We start from the raw sequence: 15,948 nt of genomic DNA, 5'->3' as shown, positions 1-15,948 counted from the left end.
CCCGCAAGCTGACTCCTAGCAGTGACAGGCTGTTACACATCGCTGTTCAGATGCCACCTGGTGGCGGTGGAGGTTCAGTCGCTCAGTCGTGTCCGACCCTGTGCGACCCCAGGGACTATAGCCCTCCAGGCTCCTCTGTCCATGCGGTTCTCCAGGCAAGAGAATAGGTTGCCATTTCCTTCTCCTGGGGATCTTCCCGACCCAGGGATCAAACCCGGGTCTCCTATACTGCAGGCAGATTCTTTACCAACTGAGCCACCTACTTCTGTTTTATCTCACTGTCACCTCATTTACTGCTAACATTGAATGGTGAGAAGAACAATACTATGCCCCAACCTAAGTTTAATCTCATTAAAAACAAATACATAAATAGCACGCATGCTAAGTCGCTTCAGTCGTGTCCGACTCTGTGCGACCCCAGAGACGGCAGCCCACAAGGCTCCCCCATCCCTGGGATTCTCCAGGTCAGAACACTGGAGTGGGCTGCCATTTCCTTCTCCAATGCATGAAAGTGAAAAGTGAAAGTGAAGTCTCTCAGTCGTGTCCGACTTCTAGCGACCCCATGGACTGCAGCCCACCAGGCTCCTCCGTCCATGGGATTTTCCAGGCAAGAGTACTGGAGTGGGGCACCGTTGCCTTCTCTGACATAAATAGCAGTTCATGTAAAGGAGAATCTCTAAGACAAGATATATCTGTAATGGATGCTATCATGCTCAGCAGCATAAATACATTCCAGGTTATCATCTGAGGTTTATTCATTTATACACCATAAGTAATGGACTATTCCCCTTCATGGATCACAGCTAGCACGGTTATGTTCACGATCCTTCAAGCTAGGCTTCAGCAGTTTGTGAAACAAGAACTTCCAGATGTTCAAGCTGGGTTTTGAAGAGGCAGAGGAACCAGAGATCAAATTGCCAACATTTGCTGGGTCATGGAGAAAGCAAGGGGGTTCCAGAAACACATTTACTACTTCTACTTCGTGGACTATATTAAAGCCTTTGACTGTGTGGATCAGAACAAACTGTGGAAAATTCTTAAAGATATGAGAGTACCAGACCACCTGACCTGTCTCCTGAAAAACCTGTATGCAGGTCAAGAAGCAACAGTTAGAACTGGACATGGAACAATGGACTGGTTTCAAATTAGGAAAGGAGTATGTCAAGGCTGTATACTGTCACTCTGCTTATTTAACTTATTAACTATGTAGATTACATCATGAGAAATGCCAGAATGGATGAAGCACAGCTGGAATCAAGATTGCCAGGAAAAACATCAACAACCTCAGATATGCAAATGATACCACTCTCATGGCAGAAAAGTAAAGACAAACTAAAGAGCCTTTTGAGGAGGGTAAAAAAGCTGGCTTGAAACTCTACATTCAGCTGAGCGCTGAAGAATGGATGCTTTTGAACTGTGGTGTTGGAGAAGACTCTTGAGAGTCCCTTGGACTGCAAGGAAAGCAAACCAATTAATCTTAAAGGAAATTAGTCCTGAATATTCACTGGAAGGACTGTGCTGAAGCCAAAGGTCCAATACTTTGGCTGCGTGATGCGAAAAGCTGACTCATTGGAAAAGATCCTAATGCTGAGAAATATTGAGGGCAAAACTAGAAGGGGGAGACAGAGGATCAGATGGTTAGATGGTCACCAACTACATGGGCATGAATCTGAGCAAAGTGGGGCTTCCCTGATAGCTCAGTTGGTAAAGAATCTGCCTGCAACTCGGGGAACCTGGGTTCTATCCCTGTGTTGGGAAGATCCCCTGGAGAAGGGAAAGGCTACCCACTCCAGTATTCTGGCCTGGAGAATTCCATGGGTTGCATAGTTCACGGGGTCAGATACTGAGCAACTTTTACTTTCAGGAAGATAACCAAGGAAGGGGAGCCTGGCGTGCTGCCGTCCATGGGGTCACAAGAGTCAGACACGACTCAGCGACTGAAAAACAACAATGGACTATTAATCTCTCTTTTGTGCATATTTTTTGTAGGAAATATCAACTTAAAAAAATAAAAGAATTGCCACAGCTGGTCACTTCAATGGCCCACCTTATGAGGTATCCGGTACACACCAACAGCTCCAAGGGACAAGTCAGAGCTCATCTGTGATGAGACCGGGTGCACAATAAACACACCAACACCAGATGGCTTTTGGTTTTGCCTCAACAGGCACTACTCTCCGTGGCCTGAGGACCATGGGGTTATGACCTCTGCACACCTCCAGGCCCCTGGCACAAGCTATGCCTCAGAAAACGAGCTCAAGTTAACAACACAGCACCAGTGTCTATAACAGTGAGAAACACTGCAAACAGCCCAAATGCTCACTGGTATGAGAATGCTAAATGAGGTAAATTCTTAATAATGGAACAGTATGTGCAATACTGAACAAAAAGAAAATCTCTGACTGCTTACGATATCATTAAGTTCAAAAACAGAAAAACTAATACACTGTTTAAGTAAACATATGTAGTATAGAAAAACAAGGCACTAATAAAGAAAATTCAGAACCGTGATTACCTGAGGTGGGAGGGGGTAAGATTAGGATGGGAAAGGTTTCAGAAGTATTTAAATGTGCATATTCCTTAAAGTGGATGATAGGCACAGAGGTAGTTTTTAAAAAATCATTTTCTTATCCATATATTTTATATGTATTCTTTTGTAGGTGAAACATATTTAAGTATTTTTGAAGAATGCAGAATTTCCTGCTGAGGAAACTGGCCAGTGCTCAGAGATCCTACCACCCAGGACACCCCAGCTGATCCTCCCACTCTTGATTTGATGAGAAAAGAGGCAGTTGATGAGATTTTTCTCTTGGAATTAGAGAACAAAGAGTTAAAAAAGATGTCTAGAAAGTAACAGGGAGGAGATGAATCTTACTGAAGGATTTTAAAATCAGTGCATGATGCAATAATCAAATAAATATCCCTAAAATCACTCACAAAGTACATTTATATATCAACCTACTAGTCATGTTGCAGACTGAAATATTTTTGTTCTCTATCAACAAAGCCAGATTTTCCTTCTGACATGAAATCATCCAAACATCTTTAGTTGCACACCAAGTAAAGTAGCTGGCATATAAGAGTTCACGATGTATAATCAACTTAGTTTTGCAGAATCACGCAAAGCAGCTATGTCAAGTGGGACCCAAAATTTATTGCATATTGAGGATCTTTATAAAATAGCGAGTCCTGGATCGCACCCCAGATTTTCTGATTTGGGGATGGAGTGTGACTTAGGCTTTGAAATTGTTTTAAGCTTTCCAAATGCTTCTACTGTGCAGCAAAGTCTGGGAACCGCTAAGCTAGATGCTTACTCTATGAATTGATCTGGTTCAGTTCAGTTCAATCACTCAGTCATGTCCAACTCTTTGGAACCCCATGAACCGCAGCACGACAGGTCTCCCTGTCCATCACCAACTCCAGGAGTCCACCCAAACCCATGTCCATTGAGTCGGTGATGCCATACAACCATCTCATCTTCTGTCGTCCCCTTCTCCTGCCCTCAATCTTTCCCAGCATCAGGGTCTTTTCAAATGAGTCAGCTCTTCGCATCAGGTGGCCAAAGTATTGTTTGAGCAAAAGTTGCTCAGTATCTGACCCCATGAACTATGCAACCCATGGAATTCTCCAGGCCAGAATACTGGAGTGGGTAGCCTTTCCCTTCTCCAGGGGATCTTCCCAACATTTCAGCTTTAGCATCAGTCCTTCCAATGAACACCCAGGACTGATCTCCTTTAGGATGGATTGGTTGGATCTCCTTGCAGTCCAAGGGACTCTCAAGAGTCTTCTCCAACACCACAGTTCAAAAGCATCAATTCTTTTGTGCTCAGCTTTCTTTATAGTCCAACTCTCACATCTATACATGACCACTGGAAAAACCATAGCCTTGACTAGAGGGACCTTTGTTGACAAAGTAATGTCTCTGCTTTTGAATATGCTATCTAGGTTGGTCATAACTTTCCTTCCAAGGAGTAGGCGTCTTTTACTTTTGTGGCTGCAATCACCATCTGCAATGATTTTGGAGCCCAGAAAAATACAGTCAGCCACTATTTCCACTGTTTCCCCATCTATTTCCCATGAAGTAATGGGACTGGATGCCATGATCTTAGTTTTCCAAATGTTGAGCTTTAAGCCAACTTTTTCACTCTCCTCTTTCACCTTCATCAAGAGGCCCTTTAGTTCTTCTTCACTTTCTGCCATAAGGGTGGTGTCATCTACATATCTGAGGTTATTGATATTCTCCTGGCAATCTTGATTCCAGCTTGTGCTTCTTCCAGCCCAGCGTTTCTCATGATGTACTCTGCATAGAAGTTAAATAAGCAGGGTGACAATATACAGCCTTGACGTACTCCTTTTCCTATTTGGAACCAGTCTGTTGTTCCATGATCTGGTTACACTATTTAAATAATTTTTCTTTTCCTCTTCTTTTAACTGTCGATTGTGGAAAACAATTCCACTGAATAGAACAGATCTGGGAATTCATCCTGTAATTTTTTGTCTTGTACAAACTGAGGTACAAGGAGAGGAAGCTGATTTGCAAAGAGAAGAGTGTCAGATATTATGAGAGTGAAATAAGGTATGACAGAATGCACTGATTCCAAATGGCTTTTCAGTTTCACACGAGGCCCAACTGTACCTGTGTTAGCTTTCTTTGAAATCTTTCTGTCTTTTCAATTACCCTCTATTTTCTCCTTCGCATAACTGATCAGTTTTTGGGAACAAAGTGCCCTGCTAGAATTAGGGTGCTTACATTTGGCCATTTGGATCAATTAATATTTCATATTAAAACACACAGTGTACTGCTTCACCTGTACAGACACACGCATGCGCGGTTTTACTGCTTCACCTGTACAGCAATAATTGACACTTGCCACCTGGTGGCAGCCTACCCACCTGAACACGGCATACAATATTTTCTGGAAAAGAATAACCTCTTCAGAGCTTAAACATGTGACATACACATTCTTTCACAGTTTTTGGCTACTTTTAGGGTAAAATCCACTATGTCAGCTGACTTATGTGGCTCCTCATTATGTGATCCCAGACTACTTCTCCAATCTAATTCTCTGCTATACAGTGTAATCTATTAACTGTACATCATCTATTAACTGTATGGAGCATCATGCTATGCTCCAGCATGAGAATGATGATGTTGATGATGGCTAATACTTCCTGTAAACTTCTTATAATTTGACAATGTTCTAAGAGCTTTATATGTATAAGCTGAATCCTCACAACAACCCCAACACAGATGATATCACTGTTCTTATTTTCCAGATGGGAAACAGCAGTATTGAGAGGTTAAGTAACTTGCATAAAGTCACAAAGATAAAAAACCAAGATTTGATTCCAGACTGTCTGGTCTAGTCCAAGCTCATAACCACTAGTATTACAATGCTTTTTACAAAAAAAAAAAAAAAAAAAAAGTTGAAAAAGTAGGTAACATTCACCATGGTTTCCTGATTCACATTCACTCCCCTTCTCACAATAACCTGAATTACTCATATCGCTTTCTGACCAACTACTGCTAGAGGTAAAGGTTTCTTTTCAAGTCTTCATCACACTTGATTTCTCACTTTTGACAAGCGGCCACTCCTTACTTGAAATGCTTCCCTTAGTTTCACAGACATCATCACCTCCTAGCTTTGTAAATAGTTTCCATCTCAGTGTTCTCTGCAGATACTTCAGTTCAATTCAGTTCAGTCACTCACTTGTGTCTAACTATTCACGGCCCTACGGACTGCAGCACATCAGGCCTCCCTGTCCATCACAAACTCCTGGAGTTTACTCAAACTCATGTCCATTGAGTTGGTGATGCCATCCAACGTCTCATCCTCTGTCGTCCCTTCTCCTCCCACCTTCAATCCTTCCCAGCATCAGGGTTCTTTCAAAAGTCAGCTCTTCGCATCAGGTGGCCAAAGTATTGGAGTTTCAGCTTCAGCATCAGTCCTTCCAATGAACACCAAGGAATGATTTCCTTTAGGATGGACTGGTTGGTTCTCCTTGCAGTCCAAGGGACTCTCAAGAGTCTTCTCCAACACCACAGTTCAAAGGCATCCATTCTTCAGCGCTCAGCTTTCTTACAGTCCAACTCTCACATCCATACATGACTACTGGGAAAACCATAGCTTTGACTAGACGGACCTTTGTTGGCAAAGTGATGTCTCTGCTTTTTAATGTGCTGTCTAGGTTGGCCATAACTTTTCTTCCAAGGAGCAAGCGTCTTCTAATTTCATGGCTTCAGTCACTAAAATAAAGTCTGTCACTGTTTCCATTGTTTCCCCATCTATTTGCCATGAAGGGTCATATGGTAGCTCTATTTTTAGTTTTTTAAGGAACCTCCATCCTGTTCTCCGTAGTGGCTGTACCAATTTACATACCCATCAACACTGTAGGAGGGCCCCTTTCTCTTCACACCCTCTCCAGCATTTATTGTTTGTGGATTTTTTATGACCACCATTCTGGCTGGTGTGAGGTGATATCTCATTGTAGTTTGATTTACATTTCTCTAATAATTAGTGACCCTGAACATCTTTTGATGTATCTCTTGGCCATCTGTATGTCTTCTTTGGAGAAATGTCTATTTAGGTCTTCCACCCATTTGTTGATTGGGTTGTTTGTTTTGGGGCTATTAAGTATCATGAGGGCTTTCCCGGTGGCTCAGCTGGTAAAGAATCCGCCTGCAATGTGGGAGACTTGCGTTCGATCCCTGGGTTGGGAAGATTCCCTGGAGAAGGGAATGGCTACCCACTCAAGTATTCTGGCCTGGAGAACTCCACGGACTGTATAGTCCATAGGGTCGCAAAGAGTCAGACACAACTGAGCAACTTTCACTCACTCACTCAAGCATCATGAGCTGTTTGTAAATTCTGGAGACTAATAATCCCTTGTCACATCATTTGCAAATATTTTCTCCCAATCTTGGAGACTAATAATCCCTTGTCACATCATTTGCAAATATTTTCTCCCAATCTGTGGGTTGTTTTTTGGTTTATTTCCTTTGCTGTGCAAAACCTTTGGAGAAGGCAATGGCACCCCACTCCAGCACTCTTGCCTGGAAAATCCCATGCACGGAGGAACCTGGTGGGCTGCAGTCCATGGGGTCGCTAAGAGTCAGACACGACTGAGTGACTTCACTTTCATGCATTGGAGAAGGAAATGGCGACCCACTCCAGTGTTCTTGCCTGGAGAATCCCAGGGATGGGGGAGACTGGTGGGCTGCCGTCTATGAGGTCGCACAGAGTCGGACATGACTGAAGTGACTTAGCAGCAGCAGCAAAACCTTTTGAGTTTAAGCAGACCCTATTTATTTCTTTTTGTTTTTATTTCCATTAAATGAGAGCTCTCTTGTTAAAGGGACGTGCACTGAATAAAAATGCCCAGACATCTATTAATATTTTCATTAGGAGAGGAATTTATATAAATTAAAAATTAAGTATCAGTTTGGCAAACATAGATAGTTTTACATTAAAATATACTCAATGTTTTAAGTTATCTTTGAAAGGTTTCTGTAACTTCCAGCCAAAACCTATAAATTCCCAGCAAATATTTTTAGTTATAATTGGTCCCTGCCCCTGTTTTCCCTGGGGAAGCAGTAAGGCAATATCAACTTGAAAAAGTGAGACCCCTGAGGAATAAATACTGTCTAATCAGAGTCCACAATGAGTGATCCTTAGTAAACAAGGAATTTTGTTTGCAAATTCTGTGTGCTCAATATAAAGAAGGAAAGAGATTCTTGACCTTATAGCCAGTTAGTTGTTCAAAGCTCTGTAGCTGGAGAACCTAATTCAATTAACACAATTTATAAATTCAAATCTTTATAGATGAGGATTTTGAATATTAAAGTTTAATATAGTTCTTATTAGTAAAAATAATAATTTGGGGGTTTCGATGAATGATGTCTTAAAAGAAAAGAACTGACTGGCTTTAAGAAATGATTTCTTAAAAGGAAAAAAAAGTTAGACTTACAGAGAAACTTTTATACCACATAAGAACCTCAGTGAACAGCAAAGCACAACAGGCATCATAACCCTGGTGGCAACAGAAAACAAACAGCAGACTGTTCATGAACAAAGGGGATGAAGGAATTTTTCATGGCACAAAAGAATCTAGAGATGTAAATAAACAACCTAGGCAAAACCACTTCTGCAACAATTCTAAGGTTTTGAATAGCACTAAACCCATGGGCAAATCAACCATGAGCTTTAAGTATCCTAAGTGATATTCTGGAGACCATGGCCACAAAAACTCTAGAAGTAAAAGGGGAGTCACTGTGATAACAAAAATGTCTTACGCTAGTGAAATATCTGTACAGATCTACTGTGTTCATATATGCAAATGGCAGGTCTTTTTGCTACTAAGGAAGATTAGGTTATTTTCTCCCACAGTGAAAAAGGATTGGTAATGATCAAGCCAAAAACCCAACAAGTGCCCCCTGGACCAACCGCATGCACTTGTTAAACAGCTGGCCATAGAACGAAATGATTCATTGACCCACACAGAATTCAAACTTGAGCATCATGCTCTAGTCAAACCAAGAACTGAAAGGAAGGACCAGTTTAAATTTTGGCAGAGAGCAGAAGGACTAAAAAAAAAAAAAAGATGGGAGATAATTCTACTGAAGATGTGCATCTCTCTCTGTCTCTATCACCTGCCCGAGTGCACATTTCTCACTCTCAGTATATAAAAACTTGTATGTAACATAAATGTAAGTAATAGTAGTATTATGCAAAAGAAGTTGGTAACAGCCCTATTAAAAAATGGGCAAAGGACATGCACAGACACTTCAAAGAAGACAGACAAATGGGCAATAAGCACATGAAAAGATGTTCAACATTCTTAGTCACTAGGAAATTAAAAAGCAAAAGCAAAATGAGATACTGCCTCCCACCCACTAGAATAGCTGTAATTTTTAAAAACTAGAAAACAATAAGTGTTGGTGAAGATATGGAGAAATTAGAACTCTCATACACTGCTGTTGGGAATGGGTATAGCCACTCTGGAAAAAGTTTGGTAGTTTCTCAAAAACACAGAATTACCATATGATTCAGAAATTCTACTATTAAAGCTCAACATTTAGAAAACGAAGATCATGGCATCTGGTCCCATCACTTCATGGGAAATAGATGGGGAAACAGTGGAAACAGTGTCAGACTTTACTTTGGGGGGCTCCAAAATCACTGCAGATGGTGACTGCAGCCATGAAATTAAAAGAGGCTTACTCCTTGGAAGGAAAGTTATAACCAACCTAGACAGCATATTCAAAAGCAGAGACATTACTTTGCCAACAAACGTCCATTTAGTCAAGGCTATGGTTTTTCCAGTGGTCATGTATGGATATGAGAGTTGGACTGTGAAGAAGGCTGAGCACCAAAGAATTGATGCTTTTGAACTGTGGTATTGGAGAAGACTCTTGAGAGTCCCTTGGACTGCAAGGAGATCCAACCAGTCCATCCTAAAGGAGATCAGTCCTGGGTGTTCACTGGAAGGACTGATGCTGAAGCTGAAACTCCAATACTTTGGCCACCTCATGTGAAGAGCTGACTCACTGGAAAAGTCCCTGATGCTGGGAGGGATTGGGGGCAGGAGGAGAAGGGGACAACAGAGGATGAGATGGCTGGATGGCATCACCGACTTGATGGACGTGAGTTTGGGTGAACTCCGGGAGTTGGTGATGGACAGGGAGGCCTGGCCTGCTGAGATTCATGGGGTCGCTAAGAGTCGGATACGACTAAGCAACTGAACTGAACTAAGGTATATACCCAAGGGAAATGAAAACTGGTACTCAAATACCATATATGAATGTTCACAGGAGCACTCTTCACAATAGCCAAAAGGTAGAAGCAACTTAAATGCCCATCAATGAATAAATAAAGAAAATGTGGTATGTACATACAACAGGATATTATTTAGCCATAAAAGGAGATGAAAAACTGATATATACAATACTGATGCACACTGAAAACATTACACCAAGCAAAAAAAAGGCACCAGGGGTTAAATCGTATGGTTACATTTATATGAAATACCTAGAATAGGTAAACTTATTGAAATAGAAAGCAGACTGGTAGCTGCTAGAGGCTGGGGGAAGAAGGGAATGAAGAATATCTTCTTAATGGATACAGGGCTTTATTCTGGGATGATAAAAATGTTTTGGGACTAGACATAAGTTGTAGTTGCACAATGCTATGTACATACTAAATGCCTCTGTACTGTTTTAAGATGGTTAATTTTTACATGACTTCCACCTCAAGTTAAAAAAAAAAGAAAAATCATAGCTTCTTACATCTAGCACCAGAAGAACTCAAAAGCTTTCAATCATTAACACATTTTTTCTTCAAAACACCTGTTGAGAGTCATGGACTGTGACAGGATTTTTCCCGCAGACAATAAGGCACAGAATTCATCATAATTTAAATAACTGCTTGCCAAGTAAAAGTCCATAGCTGCAGCTGTAGGCGTTCAAAAATGTTGGTTGAACAAATAAGCAAATAAATGTATTTTCTTGTACGACAAACAGCATATAAATACAGAAGCTCCAAATGCAAAACAGCCCTTTTATAAGTTTATAAATAATCTTTGAAAAATTCTGAAGCTTTCCAAATTAAAGTTTTTAAAGAGATGCTAACTAACGAGATAAGATATCCAATTTCAATTTCAGTAGAACTGAATTGAGATATAAAAAACATTCCTCATCATTTAATGTTTAATAATTTACCATGAGAACCTTTTCTAGCTTTTGTATTAGAGGAAATTCACTTTCAGTTCAATAATCAGTAGCCTACAACAGATAAATATTTTACAGTCATAGTTTAATTCTTACTACAAACTTCTTATATATAAAAATACGGTGTTTTGTTTAAAAATAATTTTTGCTCTAATCTTGTCATATCCCAGTCACTTGGACAGATCTCTCTTTTTCACTTTCTGTTTTTCATGAGCTTATTCAACTTTCAGTTTCACTAAACAGGACACCACAGACCTCCTTACCAAGTGTCTCTTCATCGGATCTTGAGGCTCTTTTACCCAAGCACTGCTCTATCCCTGTTCCTGCCATGTCCCTGGGTTAGCCTTCAAAACCTCTCTTCAATATACACTTCGAGAAACCTGTTCTGCCCATTCTTTCCTTCATATTCTCTCTTTAAAGCTCATAAACTAAAAATCACTTTTTGCTTTTTTTCTTCCAACAAACACTAAAGGTCATGAGTTGGTTTTTAAATCGCAGACAATGCACCACTCTTACAAATGTTGAAGGTATCAAACTGCAATATCTACCTTGAAAGCTAAGCAAGTGATGTCATAGATAAGAATAAAAAATTAGAAAGTATAAAAGAAACAGAGATGGAGAGCAGTGTTCTTAGTGGTGGAGGGGAGTGTCTGAAATATGCAAAGAACGATTATACACCATGACTAACTCTGTCTATCAGAGTGGAAATAACGATTAAAGAGTCCTATTATCAATAACCTAATATACAACTTGCAGAGAGCAGTGTCCTTTTTGTATAGAGCTGGCACTATTTCTCAAATGGAAAATGCTCATTAAACAATCATATAATTATTACTTACTGAATCCAACAGGCAAAAATTTTTATAATTATTCAACAATGCCAATTATATAAAATGTTGAATAGCTAATAAAAACTTTGGTTTTATAGAATTCTGCCAGTAGAATGTTAAAAAGTATACATTCTGTGAATATGCAGAAGTAATTTTATACTAAATATACAACTGTCCTCTAATTCTGTTTGCTAATATTACAACACTTTCTTTTCCATAAAATTGTAGACAATTTTACTTGGAAAAAATTGAAGTCACTTAAAGTGGAGTTAGAAGTCTGGATCAACACAAGGACGGCCTGTGTAGCGCTGTCCTTGTTAGCTCCTTGCAATGAGGTTAGCCTGGTTCTGAAAATATTTACTTAATGCAGTAATGTCTCAGGTCTCCACAGGTCATGCTTCTTACTACCTCAGTACTGAGGAAGTAACTGAGGACCCAACAGCAAATGAAAAAACCAACAAGTGGCAGAAGAACGAAACTGTCATCAAGCGCGTTCACAAGGCTCCACCGGTGCTTGGTTATTACAAGCCATCCCCTCAAGCTAGTCACAGCAAATCTAAAACAGCAAACTAGCGGAGGAGGCAGGTGAGACGGAGCCGCCGAGATAGGCATGTTCATGGCAATGAGAATCGACAGAGAAAAAGCATAAGATCTACAAAGCCAGAAGGGAGATATATAAATGTCTAATAATAGAGAATCCCAACTACATAATGGAAACAGCACTGGAATAAGAACTGTAGTTTACCCTAGGGCTCATCTTCTTCTTCTGTATAATGATCGAACAATATAACATTCTCTTCAATATACTATATTTGATAAGCTTTTATTGTTTTCAAAAATGGCATTTAAACATTTTTACTGGTCATAAAGGAAATATACTGCAGAGAATCTGGAAAATACTAAGAGTGTAAAGGAAATTAAAACTGCCTATAACCCACCACCCAGAGATAACCATCATTTATATCTTGGTGCATTTTTTTTTCAGGTGTCTTCATATATAAAGATTGTATATATACTTTTTTTGGTAACATTTTTATCAATCTGGTGTTATTTGTGGGCATTTTCCCAAATCACAATGTTTCTGCAGAATTATTTTGATGGCTACATATATGGAAATTTGGGCTTCCCTGGTGGCTCAGATGGTGAAGACTCCACCTGCAATGTGGGAGACGTGGGTTTGATCCCTGGGTTGGGAAGATCCCCTGCAGGAGGGCATGGCAGCCCACTCCAGTATTATTGCCTGGAGACTCCCCATGGACAGAGGAGCCTGGTGGGCTACAGTCCGTGAGGTCGCAAAAAGTCGGACACGACTGAGAGACTAAGCACAGCACACATACCAAATTTATTCTCCTATCATTGCGAATTTTGGTTGGTATAACACATTTTATAAAGTATACTATACTGTATTCACAACAGATCATTTAAAAATTATCATTTATAGATACAGAAAGGAAGTAGTTTTTCAATGAATAGTTTACCAAACACCAAGAAGCAAATTTACAAGTTGTGGTTTTACAGATTAGCAAATACAGTATTTAAATTCAATGAACAAACAAGACATTTAGAGAACCAAGTATCTGAATAAAGTTTTAGAAATGGTTATTTTAAGTGATCTTTAATGCCAGCAATGAGACTTCCAATGACAAGAATTCTGAATTACTGTTATTAAATTACAACATGCTAGTCAAGCAGCACATGTTAACAGCTCATAGTCATTCTGCTCATTCATTCACTAGGCAAATATTCACTGCATACTTAACATTTGATAGATATCAGGCTAGACTGCATTAAGTATCAATATCAAGAACCTTCTTTGTAAAACAGTCTTAAAAATGAGGCAGCAACATTTAATACATTTTAACAAATGAAACAATTTGCCACAAATCCTGTAATACCACCTCTCTCACTATACTTATTACCCAGTATCTGTCCCGCTAAACTTTGAGCAACTTCAGAAAACAGACTGTCACCATCTCTGTATTTCCAGCTCTTGGTGTAAAACAGGAGTTTGACACAGGTTTGCTTAACAACCTTACACTCACAACCCAAAGTTTTTAAGTCCTAATATAAAAGCATACATTTATACAAAAGAAGTAATGTACACACTATTTTCAATGTCCATGTTCTTATTGTCCATGTTCCTATCAGCCTTCATAACCTTAATGGCTGAAAAATATTCTATCATACTTTAATAATATAGTTTAGAAAGTGATTCTCCTAACATTGTCTTTGAAGGTTGTCCCAGTGTTTTTATATTTTGGTGCCAATGCTCCAGCAAACATATCTTGCCTTACATGTCTTGAATTTTTTTCTGACTAGAAAAATTCAGCTCAATTCTATAAGATAATCTTCCACAATGAAAGTGAATGTTAAAAGGAGAAGATTTTTATCCCATAGGCAGAAATCACACAAAGAAACTAGAATTCTTTTTTGCCAAACCAAAGCAATTTAAATAAATCCTCTGTTATGAGAGGTGTTGTCCAAAGTAAACTATGTTTTTTGGACTGCTTCATATATACTTAGGAGAGATACTTCTGGAGGCAGATAGTAAAAATACTGAGGTAACAAGCAAACAAACAAAACGTCTAACTAGAACTTCAATGCTTTTGGAAGGAGGTGCACACTTTTCCTCCACTTTCTTGGATTTATAGATTGTGCTCAGATCCTCAAGACTGCAGAAATGTAAGCAACTTTGAGATCTTAAAGATGCCTTGATTTCCTTTCCCTGTGTGTAGATCCTAAAATAACAATCCACCTGATACAAACACTTAAGGTTTGACCTTAGATAATACAGAGCTAGTTTATATGTTTATATTAGTTTAAGAAACTTATGTTAAGCATCTACGATTGTATCTCTGCAGTGTGGTTCTTCAGTGATTACCCAAATCAGACCCAGTCTCATTTTGCTTATTTGGAGGGAGGAGACGGAGAGGAAAAGAAACAGTTAAACTATTTGTAATTTAATTGAGATACAAGTACGACTGTGAACAATCATCTCTAATAAAACAACATACAGTCTATAAACTATAATTTCATCATAAGGAGGAAAGGGTCCTTTTGGCCAGTCAAGAAATATGCTCAAGCACGTAATTTTAAAAAGAAATATTCTATTTAATTTATATTTCGTCTATGTCAAATTTTTCATGAAACCCACTGAATAATAAAACCTTTTCCATTGTTTGCTTTATAGTCCTTTTCATACACACATATAAGATAGGGACTCGACAAGAAAGCAAGAATTCTATAGGTGATGCTAAGAATATGGACCCTTTCGTCCCCATAAGTTCCATTCACAGACTGCGGTAACATTCCACACAATACAAGGCGCATGCCGTGACAAAGACCTCCAAACACAAACATACAAAGCCATGCTTCTAAAAATGCCCCTACAGCGAAGTTCACAGCTGGCACTTGTGGCACACTCAAGCCACGACTGAGGCAGCTGTCACAGGCCAATCACACACTCAAGAGTGCCAGCGTGCCACCTAAGAAAGCCAAGCCGATGATGAGCGTACAAATCCCCAACCGAATAAAGAGCCCCAAATCCCCACCCTGAAAAGCACAATGTCTGCACAACCCAGAAAACTCCCTCAAAACAAGTCAAAGGTTGGAGATTCAGAAGCAAGCTATATATCAGCGTATACAGTTAAAAAAAAAAAAAGAGAGAGAGAGAGAGGTTTTATTTGGGCATTCGCGAGAAAGGAGCCACACCACCCAGTCATCAGGGAAATAACCGCTAGGTAGTATCTCACCAGGCTTTTTCAATTAGAAAAGGGGGACGAGGGCAAGACGACTGCAGACGCCGCAGCACCTCCGTCCCAGGCAGCGCGCCGGGGCTGCTGAGCTCAGGCCTCCGCCTCGCAGGACCCCTCCCAGCCCTCCCCGGCCACCGCCTCCCAGCGCAGGCCGGGCGGCCTCCGGCTCTCACCTTGGCTTTGCCAGCCTCCAGCTTCTTCTGTCTCTCTTCGTCCTCCATAGCTTCTGCGGTGAAGGCTGGGGGAACACAGGCAGGGGGTCGGGGAAGGAAAGGCAAGGTCGCTTCCAACGGGGGTGGGACCGCAAGCTCCGCGGCGCAGGGCGCAGGGCCGGTCCGGGCGCTCGCCCCTCCCGGAGCGGAACCAGTCTGCGCGCTCACTGGCTGACCGTCCTCGGCCGCACGGGCCGCGTCGTCACCACCGCCGCCATCTTCGTCTCCACGTAAACACACGGCGGGACGGGAGGGGGGAGCACGTCGTCTGCGCAGCCGCCGCGAGTCCAGCCGCGCCGGGCAGGTGCGCCGGCGGCCCCGCCCCGCCCCGCCACGGCCGCTCGGGCCCCGCCGCCACCGCGGTGACCCCCCGCCCGGCCTCCCGCCCGCGGCGCCCACTGGCGGAAACCCGGCTCTCGGGGGAG

General features: G+C 41.0%; 1 protein-coding gene across 2 annotated transcripts in view; it reads right to left on the bottom strand.

Moving 5' to 3' along the window:
- Window positions 1-15,609, bottom strand: part of AKAP9 (A-kinase anchoring protein 9) — a 164,044-nt gene extending 148,435 nt beyond the window's left edge. For both annotated transcript variants that reach the window (XM_025290830.3, XM_006078355.4), the window contains exon 1: window positions 15,485-15,609. In XM_025290830.3, the coding sequence (XP_025146615.3) occupies window positions 15,485-15,532 (48 nt within the window). In that variant the 5' untranslated portion in view covers window positions 15,533-15,609. The remainder of the gene's footprint in view (window positions 1-15,484) is intronic.
- Between the last annotated feature and the right edge of the window lie 339 nt (window positions 15,610-15,948).

Source organism: Bubalus bubalis, chromosome 8, assembly GCF_019923935.1.
Source record: "Bubalus bubalis isolate 160015118507 breed Murrah chromosome 8, NDDB_SH_1, whole genome shotgun sequence".
NCBI lineage: Eukaryota > Metazoa > Chordata > Mammalia > Artiodactyla > Bovidae > Bubalus > Bubalus bubalis.
This window is presented reverse-complemented; position numbering and strand designations above follow the sequence as displayed.